General features: G+C 37.3%; 1 protein-coding gene across 1 annotated transcript; it reads left to right on the forward strand.

Annotated features, from left to right (window-relative positions):
• Positions 1-7835: 7835 nt before the first annotated feature.
• CABS01_07489 (ankyrin) lies at positions 7836-14239 on the forward strand (the record flags this gene model as incomplete). The annotated part of the gene is made up of 8 exons (XM_060540851.1): positions 7836-7912; positions 7966-8197; positions 8259-8312; positions 8371-8688; positions 8749-9028; positions 9095-9196; positions 9269-11684; positions 11950-14239. 8 exons carry the CDS (start codon positions 7836-7838, stop codon positions 14237-14239), a joined length of 5769 nt encoding a protein of 1922 aa, XP_060403019.1.
• Between the last annotated feature and the right edge of the window lie 1871 nt (positions 14240-16110).

Genomic DNA, 16110 nt, shown 5'->3' on the forward strand with positions numbered 1-16110 from the left:
TACTACTTACTTTATATAGATAAATTTATTTTTATGCTATATTTATAAAGAGGATCTATATATTTAAGAATATTTAAAAATAATAAGAGCTTAATACTAAATATAAATAACTTATAATTTATAAACGTAATACTATTAATACGTATATTAAAATCCTTGCTTAGTAATTAGTAAAATTAGTTAACGCTATATTATATAAATACGTATTTTAAAAAACTATTAAGAACGGTACTAAGTTTAGTATATAGTAAATCGTTAAATATTTAAAATAGGAATTTACGCCCTCTAAATTAATAATAAAAAATACGGTTCGAGAGGAATATTAATAAATCCTTAATAAAACGAGGGTTAAAATTAACTTCTAATATTAATATAAAAAGTAATAGTTTACTTATTTTTAAGTTAAAACGTATAATATTTTAGAAATTAGTAAAGAGATCGCTATACTTAACTTTTTAATTATAGTTAAATTTAGATTTAATTTTATATAAAATTAACGTATATATAAGACTTTTAGTAAATTAATAACTTTTAGAACGTATATAAAGACCCTCGAGGAGATTATGTATATATTTAGCTTAGTAACTTAAGACGTATATACTAAATAACTTTTAAATTAAAAAGGGGCTTATTTTATTTTTACTAAACGCTTTAACTTAGTTAATAATATAAATAATAAGGGTAACGTTATATACCCTTATAATTACGTATACTCGTAGCGCCCTATAGCGTATTAAAAATTAAAATAAGTATTTATAAATCGAAACGCTAATAAGTTACTAATATAAATACTAAGGAGCTATATAAAAAAAGTCTTTATTATTATTAAATTAAGTAAGTAGAAATTACTCTATAATAAGCTTAAAAAAGCTAGTTAGCTAAGGAATAATAGAACTTTTAAAAAACCTAGATTTTTAAAAAAATCCTCTAACTAACTTATAGCGGGCTTATTAATAAATTAAGACGAGGGCTACGTAGTTACTATATTTATAAAAAGTTAAGATTTAAAAATAAACGTAATTTTTAGTACCCCTATAAGTAGCGCTTACTCCCTTTTTTAAAGTACAGTAATAAATAGTTATAAAGTAATATATTTAGTTAATAATAAGAGCCTATTTAAACTTAAGAATTACGTATTATTAAGTAATAAAAACTATATTAAATTAGGAACTATTATATTACTTATTACTATACGTAGTACTTATATTATAAAGGGCGTCTTAAATAGACCTAAGGAAAAGGGAACTTACGATTTAAAGCTTTAAAATATTACTTATATTAAGGGATTTTATATTAATATAGTCTTAAAGATTTTACTAAATAGAAGCGTATTTTAGTATTATAGTCTAAATTATACTTTATAATAGAGAACGCTTTATAAAAGTATTATTAAAAAGTAGCTTATTTAAAAGAATAATTTAATTTTTTTTAAATATAAGCTTTTTTAATCCTATCCTTTTTTTATAAACCTTAAGTATATTTTATAGAGCTTAGTTAATATAATATTATTAGTTAGCTATAAAAAATTCCGTTACTTATATTAATATACTTATAAAAAGTTTAATAGCGCGCTCTTTTAGTATTTTAAAATAGGTTATCTCGGACCTAATACTCTTTATTAATTATTATATAAGACTTAAAGTATATATATTAAATTTTTATTATAAATTAAGTATAAAATATATATATTATTTAAAACTAAGATAGTAGTTTTAAAAGAACTATTTTTAAAAAGAGCTTTATAGTTATAGTACTATATATATTAAGATTTTTTTTATTTTAAACTATTTCTTAATAAATAATAATATATACTTATAGTTTCTAACGAATATAATAAGTAGTTTAAGGGGTTCTTTTTAAAAATTAAAATAAAAAAAAAAGTACTTTTTATATTATAAAGCCTCGAAGTAGCGATTTATTATTAAAAAAAGACTTTAATCTATTTTTTTAAAAGTAATAATAAGACCGCCTTTTTAATTATAAACGTTAAATACGTATATAAAACGTAGTATAGCGAGCTAAGAATTAAAATAGAACTTTTATTTTTATATATAAAAGAACCCGTAAGTAATATTAAAAAAGTAGGTTAACTCGTAATTACTAAAGCTTATAAGATATACTTTTTTATAAACCTCTTTACGAATTTATAAAATAAAATAGTATTAATAATAATCTTTATTTATAATATTACTTTATAAAAGGTTAATAAAAGAGATTTACTTATTATAATAAAAATTAATTAATAAAAGCGGTATTAATATTAGTAATAAATAGGTTATTAAGTATAGGATTCTAAACTAGTTACCTCGTATTTTAGTAGTTTTTATATATATAGTTATTAAGTATATTCTTTTTATAAGGATTATAAAAGGGGTATATATTAAAAAGAGTTTAAAATACTTTTTTATAAGTATATAAGATATTTAGTTAGATATATATTAAAAACGTATAATTTATATAGGGTCTAAGTACCCGCGCTTAAATAAGTATTTATTATAAAAAATATTAAGTTTAATAAAGAAGTTTTTTATAATTTTATATACGAGGAGTAAGCTATTATAAATAAATAAGTAAATTTAATAATTTAAGAAATATAAGAACTCTTTAATATTAATAATAAGCTAATTCGAGTACTTAGGGAAGTAGATTTAGACTTCGGAAATATTAATATTTAAAATAATTTTATAGTTAAGGATAATATTATTATTAAATTTTTAATTATTTAGGACGCTAAGTAATTAATAAACGTATTTTAAAATATAGTTAATAAGGTTAAAGAGGCTAATATAATCTTATTATTATTATTAATCCCTAAAATAACCCCTTTATAAAAGCTCGGGAATAGGAATAAAAAAAGAGATATAGTAACTAAGTTATAAATAGCTTTACGTAATTTATAATCCTTTTTATAAGCGTTTATATATATTACGGAAGTTCTCGAGCTTTTAATTTTTAATAGTTTTTAATAAAACGCTAAAATACGTAATAAACGAGGTACTAATTATAAAAAGTAATTCTTAACACTAAAGTTAACGTTAATAAGGAACTTTTATAATAAACTTTTATTATTATATAAGAATAGAGCTTATAAGAACTATTTTATTAAGTACTAAGTAAAGCTTTATTAAGTTTTAAATATTTAAACCGGGCCCGTAGACTTTTATAATACTTTAATAATAGTATTTTTATAACGCTCTTATATTTAAATATAAGAAATAGTAATTATTATAACTATTTCTAGGACTACTTTTTTTTTATTTTTATACCTAATTAGTAAAAAGTTATAGAAAAAAGTAGTATAGGATATATAATATTTTATTAAGTAGTAAAAAGAATAGTTTATAAGACCTATTTAGAGCGCTCTAGAGGAGTTTAAAAATTACGACTTATTAAAATTAATTTTTAAAGCTTATTAAAAAAGTTTAGTAATATTAAATATCTCTTATTGTAATTATAAAAACTATTTAAAAATATTATAAATATAAAAATAAAAAAGCTAAGGGATATTAATATATAAAAAGAGGTCGACCGTAATTTTAAATAAAAGATCTTATTTTTATTAAAATAAGTATATATTTATAAATACGATATTAATAACGAGGTTAGTAAAGTAAAAATATATATATATATATAAAGGGGGATATATAACTACTTAACCTTTTATAAAATACGTATATTTTAATACTTATTATAAAAGCTTTTAGGCTTATAATAATAATAGCTACCTAATTTAATTTTAAAATAAACTAATATAATATTATTAATATATTCCTTAACGCGCTTTTTAAGAGTAAGAAATTAGTAATTATTAAACTCCTAGAGGGATATAAGGTTATTAATAAAATAAATAAGCTCTAATATACTTTATATAACTTCTAAAACTCGCTAATTCTTTAGTTTTAAACTTTTATTTTTATATTTCATAGTATAAATATAATATATAGTTATAAAAAGATTTATATTTATTAAACCGTAAATAAGAAAGTAATATTAGTATTTTACGTTAATAACTTTATTATTCTATATTATTAAAATAACTAAAAGGCGGCTTAAGGGATCGTTAATAATATAAAAAAATATATTAACTTTAAAGAGAATAGACTAATTAATTACTTTTTTAAAGTACGGATTTTATAAAACCGTATTATTTATAAAGTTTATTTTATTTATAACATATATATTAAACGAGTTATTAAGTACTTCGATTTTATAAATTTATTATATTTAGCTACCCCTCTTTTTTAAAAAGAGTTTAAATTAAATAAGGGGTAGGTAATAAAGGAGGAAATAAAGAGTTATTAAGAAAAGGTTAGGAGTATATTTTATATAGTTATTATAATTAGACTAGACATTGCTTTTATTTATTTATAATTATTATAGTTCTTAACTAACCTAAGCATAACTTATATTAAAATAATTAATTACTATATTTAATATTTTTATATAACGAGATATTTTATACTTTATTATAATAGTATATTAAGTACGTAATTATTATTTTTAGTTAGAAATACTAACTTTATAAATAACGAGGTAATACGACGATTATTTTAAAAATATATAATATTCCTTTTTAATAGTTTAATTTAATAAAAATTAATACGCTAAGTAACGGTTATAACGTTAATTATTAAAGCTAAGCTTTTTTATTTTAAAAAAATTATAAAAAAGACTATAGCTCTAAAGCGCTTTTTTAAAAATATTACCCTTAACTTAAGAAAAGTATAGTTAGTTAATTATAATAATTAGTAAACGATTTAACTTATTATAGGGAAAAGAAAAAGAATAGCTACTTAACTTTATTATATTAATATATAAAATATATAATTAAAATAAGAGTACGCTAGAGATAGTTTCGAAATTACTTATATATTAATAAAAGATATATTAATAAATAAACTTATTAAAAACCTTTTATAAGCTAAGTTTGAATATTTTTATATATTTCTTAACTTCTATAATATATAAAAAGCTATTATAAATAGCTAAAATAGTTAAAAATAATTAATTTAGGCTATGCTTAGAAAAACTTAATACTTAAAAATAGATAATAAATAGAACTTAGAGTACGGCCTAGAGGTTTAAAATAAATAAAATAAAAACCTTTTATAGCCTAAAGGCCTAAATTTTTAAAATAATTTTATTTTATAGGGTATATATATATAAAAATAAGACCCGGGCTTATATTTATTATTTAAATTTTTAATTTATAAAATATATAATTATTAAAAATATAATATTATTAAGGAAGAGGGTTAATATATGTGCTAAAAAACGCGTTTTATATATTTTAAAGTTTATAAAGCTAGGAGTAATAAAAGTAACGGGGGGTGTAGGAATTAAAATAATTATTAAGTTAATAATTTAGGGTATAGAAGTGAGTAATATAATAAGAAGTTAGTTATAAATAATTATAATAAATATAAAAAAGGACTAGGGGTACGAGTTAAAAAAATCTTTTATATAAAAGCTAATATAGTTCTTATATATTTTTTAATTATTAACTATTTAGTAAATGATACTACAGAGCTTAGTAATATTTTATTAAAATTATAATTAGAAGTGCGCTTTTTAATAATAAAAAAGGATAATATATTTATAAAAAAGGGAGCGCTATTTATAATAACCTTGGTAAGGGCCTAGGCTATTAATTATAAAATAATTAGTATATTAATATACCCCTCGGCTAAATAGCTATTAAAATAATACGTATACTAGCTATTACTTTTTATAAAATAATAATTACTATTTTTAAAATTAGTATATTAAAGGGCTATTTTAAAATAAAATAAGTACTAAATCTCCCGTTTTTTAAGAACCTCTTTTTTAAGCTTTTTAGGGACTAAGTATATATTAAATAAGCTTAGAATAGTAAAAAGACTTATATTTATTACGGGGGATATTTTTACTTTTTAGCGTTCTTTTTTATTTTTTATTACCTTTTTAAAAAGAGCTAGCCTTATATTTTTTAAACTTTAAAATAATATTAAATATAAACTTTTAAAATAATAAGTATATAATATACCTTTTTTAAAAAGTTTATTATTTAAATTAGTTTTATTTTTATTTTTAAACTCTAAGGGGGGGATAAGTAAAAGCCCGTTAGAGCTCTTATTATTATTATTTATTTTATTATTATTTTTATTATAGCTATTAAAAAGAGCTTCGAACTTAATAAAGTCCTTAGTATTTTAATTAATAATTTTAATATTTTTTTAATTAGGGAGGGAGAGCTTAGTAACCGGGCCTTAATAAGTAAATAAGAAGTTATAAAAGGGGAAAACGACTTAAAAAGGCTCGTTAATATTATTATTTATTTAAACTCTTAATAAACTATATAATATATATATAAAAAGTATTATAAAAATTATATAAAACTTATTATTATTTTTAAATATATTAGATATTTATATTTAGAATAAAATTAGTAAACGATTTAATAATATAAGCGCGCGCGCGTAGTAAATAGGGGTATTTATAATAACTATAAAAAGTTAAAAAGAGGAAAAAAAATAATAATTAAGTAATGCTATAAGAATTTAGATATATATAAAGTAGCTAAGTAGCCTCGCCCTTAGTAATTTATATATTAAAAAAAGTATAATATATATTATTCCGGGTTAAGATTCTATTTATTTTAAATAAAAAGATATATTTATAATAAACGCGGTTTAAAAAACGCGTATCCCTTATACTTATTTTTTTTTATTTATATTTAACTAAATTAGGTTTTTATAAGGGTATTTAGAGATTCTATTTTAAATATAATAGCTCCTTAGTAGTAGTAATTAGGGGGTATATTACGTAATAAGGATAGTAATTATATTTTACGAAGTACCTATTACGTATTAAATTATATATTTATTTTAAATATCGTATATATAGACCTTTTTTTTTTATTTATTTTTATTTTAATAGTTAAGCTACTTTTATTATACTCCGTATGCCCATTGCTACGTACTATAACTCGTGATAGATAGCACAGTCTATTAACCTCGTCTCAAAGCTCCATCCTGCTTTGTAAAGGTCGAATTCCACGGGCTTGTTCTACTGTCCTCGGAACTTATTCTTCTGATCCTACGTTTCCTGTAAGTCAGATTAAGGCAGGGTCACATAATGAGCATGCTTGACTGATCTGCTCCAGGAGTTGATTGCCTCTCATAAATCGGATCTCGAAAAAGGTGTCGTTGCTTATTCGCTAATTTCTGTTCAGTCAGAAATAGCTATACAATTATCCGCAAGCGTACAATTCAGTCTCGAATCCCGAACAAGAATCAATGCAGACATATCAATGACAGCCCGGCAAAGCCAAACAATGGGACGTGTTGCAACAAACCCGGCAGTGACACCAAATGGAACACCTTGACCTCTCAACCATTTAAATCGGCTGACAAGAGCCTCTCACAACAACCCTAGAGTCGGACAAACAGGCCTCAGCCGCACACGATGAAATTGTCAGCAGAGGCTGCGCTGGCAATGCATGTCAGCCATTAGGAAGCCTGATCCAAGTTGGGGGCCAGAAGCGAATTCACCCCCGCTACACCTGCAGCCCGCTAGCGTCACGTCCAATCGCTCAGCCCTAACAGCAACATCTCCTCACATGAGGTTGCCGCCTAGAGACCACGGCCTGTGGTCATCATCATGGCCTCATCTTAAGTGTTGCAGCCTGATGTGGGCGGTGTGATACTTTCTGCCATGCGTCTATGTAGCAATCGACAGTTCTCAACGAAATCAGCGCGTCAAGCTCACCCGTAACCAGCTGCCGGGGACACTGAGGAGGCGAGGAAATATCGCGATCGTGCCACCCGTGGCTCGTCACCCACTGTGCCTTCGCCATGATCATCCCTAGCCTCGACGTTGTTTACCCAATCCACATGAATCATGTGCCGCCAGGATGGAGACCTCTCGTGAAGTGAGAATTCGTAGAACCCTCTAAAGAGTCTCAATCAAGCTTACACACTGCAGTCTCATATGTGTCCATGACTTGGGCGGGTCCCCCAAGTCAAGCTGGCACCATGATGAATCTGGCAAAACCTGGATCTCAGACCCCGACTTTCTCGGGAGTTTCAAGGATTCAGTCCGGGTTTGGACCTATGGATACAACTCGGACCCGGCGGCAAACATGACGCCTGCAAGCATCGCGCTCCATGCCGACGAGCTCTTGATATCGATGATATCCAACTACGGCAAATATCCTGTTAGTAAAACCCATCAACAACTCTCAATTGGACGTATGGAACTGATAAACGTGTTCCCAGGGCGGCTCTACTGTTTTCATTGCCCATGGGCTTGGAGGGATCATTGTCAAAAAGGTACGTTGTCAGCTGCTGTCTTCAATAGACTTTATAGCTTAACACCAATCGACTGCAGGCAATTGAGCTATCGTCCAACTACGTAGAATACTTCGCTATCAAAGGGTCCACTGTCGGCGTCGTCTTTCTCGATACAGTTCACCATGCAACAGACTCCGAGGGAGTCCTGGAAGCTGTCAAATCAACAGTGGCAGCGACTCTGCTCAAGCACTCCACAAGACCGTCCGTTGACGATGTCAGACAATTTGCGGAAGCTGTTCGAGAAGTCAACAAGACCTTTCTCACACAGGCGCCATTAGACTTGACAATTCTCAACTTCATTGCCATGCGTCGAATTGAAATCACGTCTGCAGATGGTACAACCTACAAGACTTTGGTGAGGGAGCCTTCTTCTTTTCCACGGCACTTGCGGACCAGGAGCTCATCAGTGGACTAGCTTGTGCCCAAACGACGGGCCGATATGGATCCAACACAGGGCCAGAACTTGCCGGTAGCTTGCCATCACTTTCAGTTAACGCAGTTCCCATCCCCTTCAGATAAGATATACAGCCTATTGGCAGATCAGGTTGGCGATATGATGACAAAGCTATCGTCTTCAACCAACAAACGAGTGTTCTTCGCGCCGCCACCCCCTTTGGCACCCACGACAGCTAATCCCCCGCCACCTTCACCACCTCCTGGTCCTCCTGGGCCTCCAGGCCCGCCGGGCCCGCCAGGTAAAGATGGCATATGAGAATCAGTTGAGTAAAGAGAAACTGAAGGTTATCTCATGGGACCCCCAGTGTCTCTGCCGCCGCCACCACGGAGTGGGATCCCCATGGGTCCACCACCGCGAGATCAGGCCAACGAGGCATTCAGTTTGTGGGCCAAGAAGAAAGAAGCTGGTAAGCACGACCTCTTCTCATCACAACAAAATGTTCTCTCGACGTGGAATCTGTGATCTAATCTATATTTAGCCGACAAAAAAAGGCACCGAGATATCCTTGTTAACAAACTCGGCCAATGGGACGAGCATCATCTCGGACACGATATACATCCGACACCAGATACTTGTACCTGGATACAGTCCCACGACTTCTTCAAAAGCTGGGTCAAGTCCAACAAGACCGCGGGTCTTTTTGTCCAGGGCGCCACGGGATGCGGTAAAACTCATCTGGCCAAGTCCATCGCCAACTACCTGTCCTGGGACCGGCCTCGATCTCCCCCAGACAACAATATAGTGCTCTCGTTCTTTTGCAACGTCAGCACTGTTGGGAACAAGAAGCCACCGATCGCCCAGTATTTCGTCCGATCGCTTCTTCAACTACGGCCAGTCTGGTCTGAGTCTATAGCGCCTTACTATCGATGGCAGGAGCTGAAGAGCCGCTTCGAGCTGCCCGCACTGTTTGACATCCTACGCGACATCATGAGCCAGATGCAATATAGTACGGGCCCGCCAAAGACGACGGCTGTTTTTCTCATCGTGGATGGTCTGGATGACTGTGATGTTACCTATGCCCGGGAATTCCTCTGCCTCGTGGGAAGTCTCCTTGACCACCCGGTGGCTCGCTCATCCCCAGCTGCCGGCCCTTCTCTTCCAGGACAAGGATATCCGCGCGAAACTGTCAGGTTCAAGTTCTTATTGACGTATAGCGCTTGCGAGATACTGAATCTGAACTCCTGCGTACCCAATTCCGCTAGGATTCTGATGACTGATTCTGCAATCCGCAAAGATATCGGTACTTACGTGGACAGGGAGTTGGACATCCTGTCTACGCTTCGGGATCTGAACGGGCCGCCAGAAGGGATTCGATCTTGGATCAAGAATAAGTCGGAGTCGTTCTTTTGGTTCGCAAAGTATTCCATCGAAGACGCAATGAGTACGGTCGAAGATGGCGAGGGGTATTCCTTCAGCGGGAGGGTACTTCCGTGCCCTTCTAGCCTGGGGAAATACTACGACAGAGATCTCCTACCATTGTTCCAGACCATCGACGAAGGTGGGAAACATGCTCTGTCAGCTGTGCAAATCGTACTGGGCTATCTCGGTATACCCACCAGAGCCGAAATATGCGATGCAATCGCCTGTCTTCGCGGAGACCCCAACTTGAGATTCCTCGACCTCCCCAACTTCTTGAGACAACGGTGCCCCAGGCTCATTCATTCTTCGGATGAAGGGGATTGCAGAATCAGTCATCCTTCTCTGATTTACCACGTCAGACGTTACTACCTCAGCGAGAAAGAGCAGCACGCAAACATGGCATTCCTGTGTATAAAGTACCTCTCCAAATCTGACTTTGGAAGCTTCAAATCGATCATGTCTCTCAACACCTCAGCGCGTCACCCGTTCTATTCATATGCGGCAAACAACTGGAGAGAACATCTCCGTCGTGCGGGCGACAAGATGGTCAGACTGCTCCCTCTGCTGGGCGATTTCGTCAACTCTGCGAACTACAGAACCTGGTCAGCGCATTACTCCTGGAACATTGAATTTACACATCATCGGATGGTGATAGATGAAACCTTCCTCTCTCCCGTGTTCACATTCATTGATGCTAATATTGGCCATCTGACCCACGAAATTCAGTGGGCAGGGAGGGGAGAGGCGTGGTCTTGGAAGAATGAGCTTCTCAGACAGACATGGCGGTACTTGTACGAGCGTAAACAAACCCCCGGAATCGCCAGGCTCATTGAATATTGGAGGCCCGACTCTTGTTTCTCGGTACACAACTTCTTCGGCCATACTCCTCTGATGCATGCAGCAGGCTCAGCAGAGGGACAACTCGACATGGTCGAATACTTCCTGAAGCGGACCAAAGACGTCAACGAGCGAGGCTCGGTGAGGGGCGATACCGCTTTGATGACATTATGCACGCAACTGAGAACGCGCGATGAAGACCTGATGGCACGATTGGTCACATCACTCCTTGATGCCGGGGCTGATCCAAATATCTCGGATAAATGGGGCGAAACGCCTTTAGTCAACCCTTGCAGTGTAGGAGATGCTGCCATGGTCGAGCTGCTCCTCCGAGCGGGAGCCAGGCCTGACATGTTGAGCATACACAGGCCAATCATGCATCCCCTCCGCGAAGCAATCATGCAGCATCACAATGAGGTCGCCAGACTCTTGATCGACTACGGTGTCGATCTGAGCTTGCATTTCCCGTGGCCAAACCTTCAGTTGCCCTTAACAGCTGCCATCACCGAACAAAACTTCGACATCTTCATGCTCCTCTTGGACAGAGTTGAAGATATCAATCAGCTAGATGGCATGGGATACGCTGCGATTCACCTGTTGACAGGCCCGCTGTGCAACAATTGGCTACCGCATCTTCTGAGACGACCTGATGTCGACCTAGAGCTTCTCTCCAACGGTATTTCAGGCGATCGAAAGAAGTTTATCCGTCGGACTGCGCTAAGCTTTGCCATCGTTGACGATAACTTCAAGGCGGTAGAGCTACTATTGGAAGCAGGGGCAAGCCCACGTCGTCACCCTGCATCGCTTGATGAGACGCCCCTTTTGATAGCGGTTGAAATGGCGAGGACGACAAAAAACAAAGAAAGGCACGTTGGTTTCTGATCCCTCTCGATGGCTCGCACATTGCTTTCTTGTTAAACCTATATCATTCCTCCAACAGCAAGCTAACTGGGGAAATTCTAGTGTGGAGGAAAGCGAGGTTGATATCAGCACGGGCAACACCGACATAGTCGAGCTGCTCCTCGCCTATCAATCGCCCATCAACACGTTGAATTGGAAGTCGAAGAAGTATGCCAAGTCCCCGTTAATGGTGGCTGTAGACTACAAGGACCAAAACATGGTAGAACTCCTCCTGCGGCACGGAGCGGACCCGACCCTAGAGGAGGCCTACGGAATGCCAGGCCCCCTCGACGCCGCCATGCTTGACGACGAAGACATTGCTATGGGTATGATCAAAGCTTTACTCGAGAACCCTTTGCCACCAAGCATCAATTACGTCCCGGACAACCCAGACTTCCAGCATATCCTCATCGAGGCGAGCGATATGAAGCCGGAGGTCACGCGGTTGCTTCTCGCCCACGGTGCTGACACGAAACGTTTCTTGTCCTACATCCCCAGGTGCTTCACCACTCCCCTCCATCGGGCTGTGGAAGAAAACAACATTGAGACTGCCAAAGTTCTTATCGAACACGAGCCAGCCCTGGTAACCTACCAGTGCGAAGAAGGACTAGTCTACGAGACGCCTCTCCACATCGCTGCCAGAGACGGACACATTGAGATTCTGCGATGTCTCCTCGATGCGGGTGCTCAATCCAACCTGGCCTCATGCCATTGGCAGGAAACACCGCTTTGGTTAGCCTGCGAATCAGGAAGGCTAGAAATTGCGCAATTGCTCTACGAAATGTCGCCAGAGGCACTGGAACTCCCCTCTTACGACGGCAAAACTCCGCTTATGGTAGCCTGCGAAGATGGGAACCTCCAACTGGTCCAGTTTCTTCTGAAAAAAGGCGCCGATATCACAGCACGATGCTCAATGGGAGCATCATGTGTCTGTAGCACAGTTTCCGAGGACAACGGCGCGGCTTACAAGATCATTGATCTGTTGCTTCAGCACGGTCTCGGCATTGATGATGTCGTCAGCTCAACCGGCTTCACGGTACTCGGAGAGGCTTGCAGGGCCGGAGATATCCCGACTGTCCGGCTTTTGCTCGACAAGGGCGCGGATCCGGCAAAGGGGCAGAAGTGGCCCGGAGACACTTCCACTACATGGAGGTCGGCGCTGCGGGTCGCCTCCTTGTACGAGTGTGTCAAGGTGGTTGAGGTGCTGCTCGAACATCCTCAGCTAGCGTCCTTTATCGAGAACGTTGACTATTACGGCGACAATGTGCTGCATATTGACGGATCATATCACCATCAACAAGCTTCCGAAATGGCCACGCTAGTGTACTCTGCGTGCGAGAAGTTGAAAGCCGAGACTGGCGTCGACCATTTTCAACGGATGCTTGATGTTAAGGACAGCGATATGCATACGCCTCTGGACATGGCGATCGATATGCCGCACAAGGGTCTGAGCAGCGAGGCGATAAAAGTCATTGACGTTTACTTGAAGCGCTACATCGCGGAACTGACAGCCGTCGAAACTCGGACATTTGCCCAGCATAAGCATCTCATGCGAGACATCGCCATCATTCTCCTCGAGAGACGGGAATATGACGAGGAAGCCATTCGATTGTTCCAGGCTTTGATAGTCGATGTATGGGTCACAAGAGAGGACGGACAGTGCCTCGAGACGGTGTTCTGCATGGCCAACTGCGATCTCTGCGACGAAGACGAGCAGGAACAAGTTTCGTTTTGCCGGCTTTGCGGTCTCAGGGTTGGCATGAAGTGCGTCGACGAGGCGAGGCTACAGCACGAGTTGGTTGATGTCCCCGTCATCAAAGACCGCAGCATTATTGACCTCAACTCTGAGCCAGTTAATCAGATCATGGACCTGTTGGAGAACGATTTTATCGTCGCAGATTGTCCTCGCCCAGTAGAGGAAGCTCTCATCTCGCATTTCCAAGTCGATCCAGGCTCGGAAGACACAACTCTTTCGCTCGCTGTACTCCATGCTTTCGGGTACCTGGAATTCCGACGTCGGGCTTGGAGTCCTTACCTGCCCCTAGCCCCTGCGGTCTACAAGCGGATACAGCCTTGGGAGCCATTGTTCACAAAACCGAGGCGAGACTTTGAAGAATGGGTTTGGGATATCGAGACGTCGCCCTACAGGTTGCGGGACGAGCTGAATTACTTGCTTGAGTCAGGCAGAAGAGTGGCGTATAAAGACGAGCAGGCGACGAGGCTGGAGCAGATTCTCAGTGACGTTGGGTGGTTGTACCCGCAACGAGAGGTTTATGATGATGATGATTCGGGTGTTGTGATTGATGAATATTCCTGTAGCGCCGAGGAAATGTTGGGGAGAAAAAGAAGATGAAAGGATGCGTGGAGTGTTTGTCGGTCTGTTGTCGACGACTCACGAGATTGAAACGGAATTATGACTGATGAAAACACGACATTGAGAGTTCAGGTTTTTATTCCACTTGAATAGCAAGATACTTCATCTACCTCAGCCCACGTCTCCTTTCGCGCCCAGAGCAGCAAACATCTTGACATCGAGGATAATGCCTTTGCCGTACCAGAGGCATACAATGATGGCAAAGGCCAGTTCTTATGGGACCGGCACTAACCGTCATCGTTTCACAGCGATGACGGTGATACCTTCGGCATTGCTGGAATTCGCCAAGGATGGTTTTGTAGGCGAGGCCGCAGTTGGTGCAGAGGAGGTTGTGCTGGAATTGGCGACACATGGTTGTTGGTTATTGATGAACCTTTGGCTGGAAGCGTATTCTTCTCTCTAGCTAAGTTAGTAGTTAGATATATATCTTCTAGGAAGTCTTTTGTGAGAGAGCCGTTGTATTCGTTGAGGTTGTTTACACCCTCGGATTCTCAGGACTGAGAGGTGCGAAACAATTAATTGTTGTTGTCTTAGTCTTTGAAACTCTGCTTGATGACCAAAGGTCCGAGGCGGTCGAAGGTTGAACAAAGAGATGCTATTTATACCGGCGCAGGTGGTGGCTTTCTCCCCGACGAGGGGAGTGAATGGGAGTTGGGCTCTAGCGAACTGTTAGGCTCCTTTGGGATGAAAGAAGGCATAATCACGTCAAAGAATCTAAGCCACCGACCTTGAATGGAGCTCGTCATTCACCTTGAGTGAAACAAATGGATGCGATTCAGTGTAATCTCCCAGTAAGGAGAACAGGTCAAGGAGTTTATATGCGAGTGGTCGCACTTGATGCTTCCTTTACCAATTCTCTACACACCACCTTGCAGTCGCCAGCAACAAGTCCCAAAATTCAGTTTCAAGACTCAGTTCCATTACCAATCAACCAAGCCATTTCAGAGCATCTCCCAATTACCTGAACGCATCGTTCTAGTCACCCATCATGTGTCATTTCGTGTGGTACGACAACGAATGCTCCAGCTGCGGCTTCACTTTCGACCGCAAGCTCACGAAATGCAAATACGTCAACGCGCGGGTTCCGCGACCTGCTTGCGATAAAACATATCTGAGAGAGAACCAGCCGGACTTCAGGTGTCAGAATTGCACAGCTCCGGAAACGCCTTGGAGGAAAGTGGAGTTCTTGGTGAATGCTACTGAGGGGAACACCAATGCTGACGAGGCGGACTACCACACTGATTACCCGACTGATGATGACTGCAGAGATGGTGATTATGAGGGTGACGACGAGTCTGCTTCCTCTGAAGATGACGGTGATGTAGAGTCTCAAAGGAAAATTGGGAACTCGAAGAGGAAGCTGGAGGGATCTACCTGGCAAGGCACGAGGAGAAGTTTGAAGAGGGCTTGCAAGGAACGGGGAATAAGGCGGATTGGAATGTTGAACTGAACAGAATAGCAACACAAGCTAGGCTCAAACATTTTCCCGACGCTGCTATCGATAGGCAATTGTTAAGCAAGTCTTCAACAGGTGCAAAGTCACGGTCAGTGCTGGGTTGCCGAAAAACAACCCGGGGTGCTTGATTCCCAAAGTGTTTGTGTCGGCACGATCGTATTCAACTTTAGTCTGCGGACGGGGTCCGTAAGTCTTCCGTGGCATCAACAGCAGAGCGGGACAGGGTTGAGAGGTTCACACTGCCCGAGGCTTACCGGAGCACGCAAGACATCATGACATCTGTAGTAAGGGGCATTTGATCACCGGAAAGAGTCAGTAACCGGTCGATTACGCCGACATACTGACTAGAAGGCAAGAATACGGCTGTCGTTTTGCAGGGGAATGGCTGGTTACC

This window comes from Colletotrichum abscissum (assembly GCF_030869225.1).
Source record: "Colletotrichum abscissum strain IMI 504890 chromosome Unknown Scaffold_16.1, whole genome shotgun sequence".
Classification (NCBI taxonomy): domain Eukaryota; kingdom Fungi; phylum Ascomycota; class Sordariomycetes; order Glomerellales; family Glomerellaceae; genus Colletotrichum; species Colletotrichum abscissum.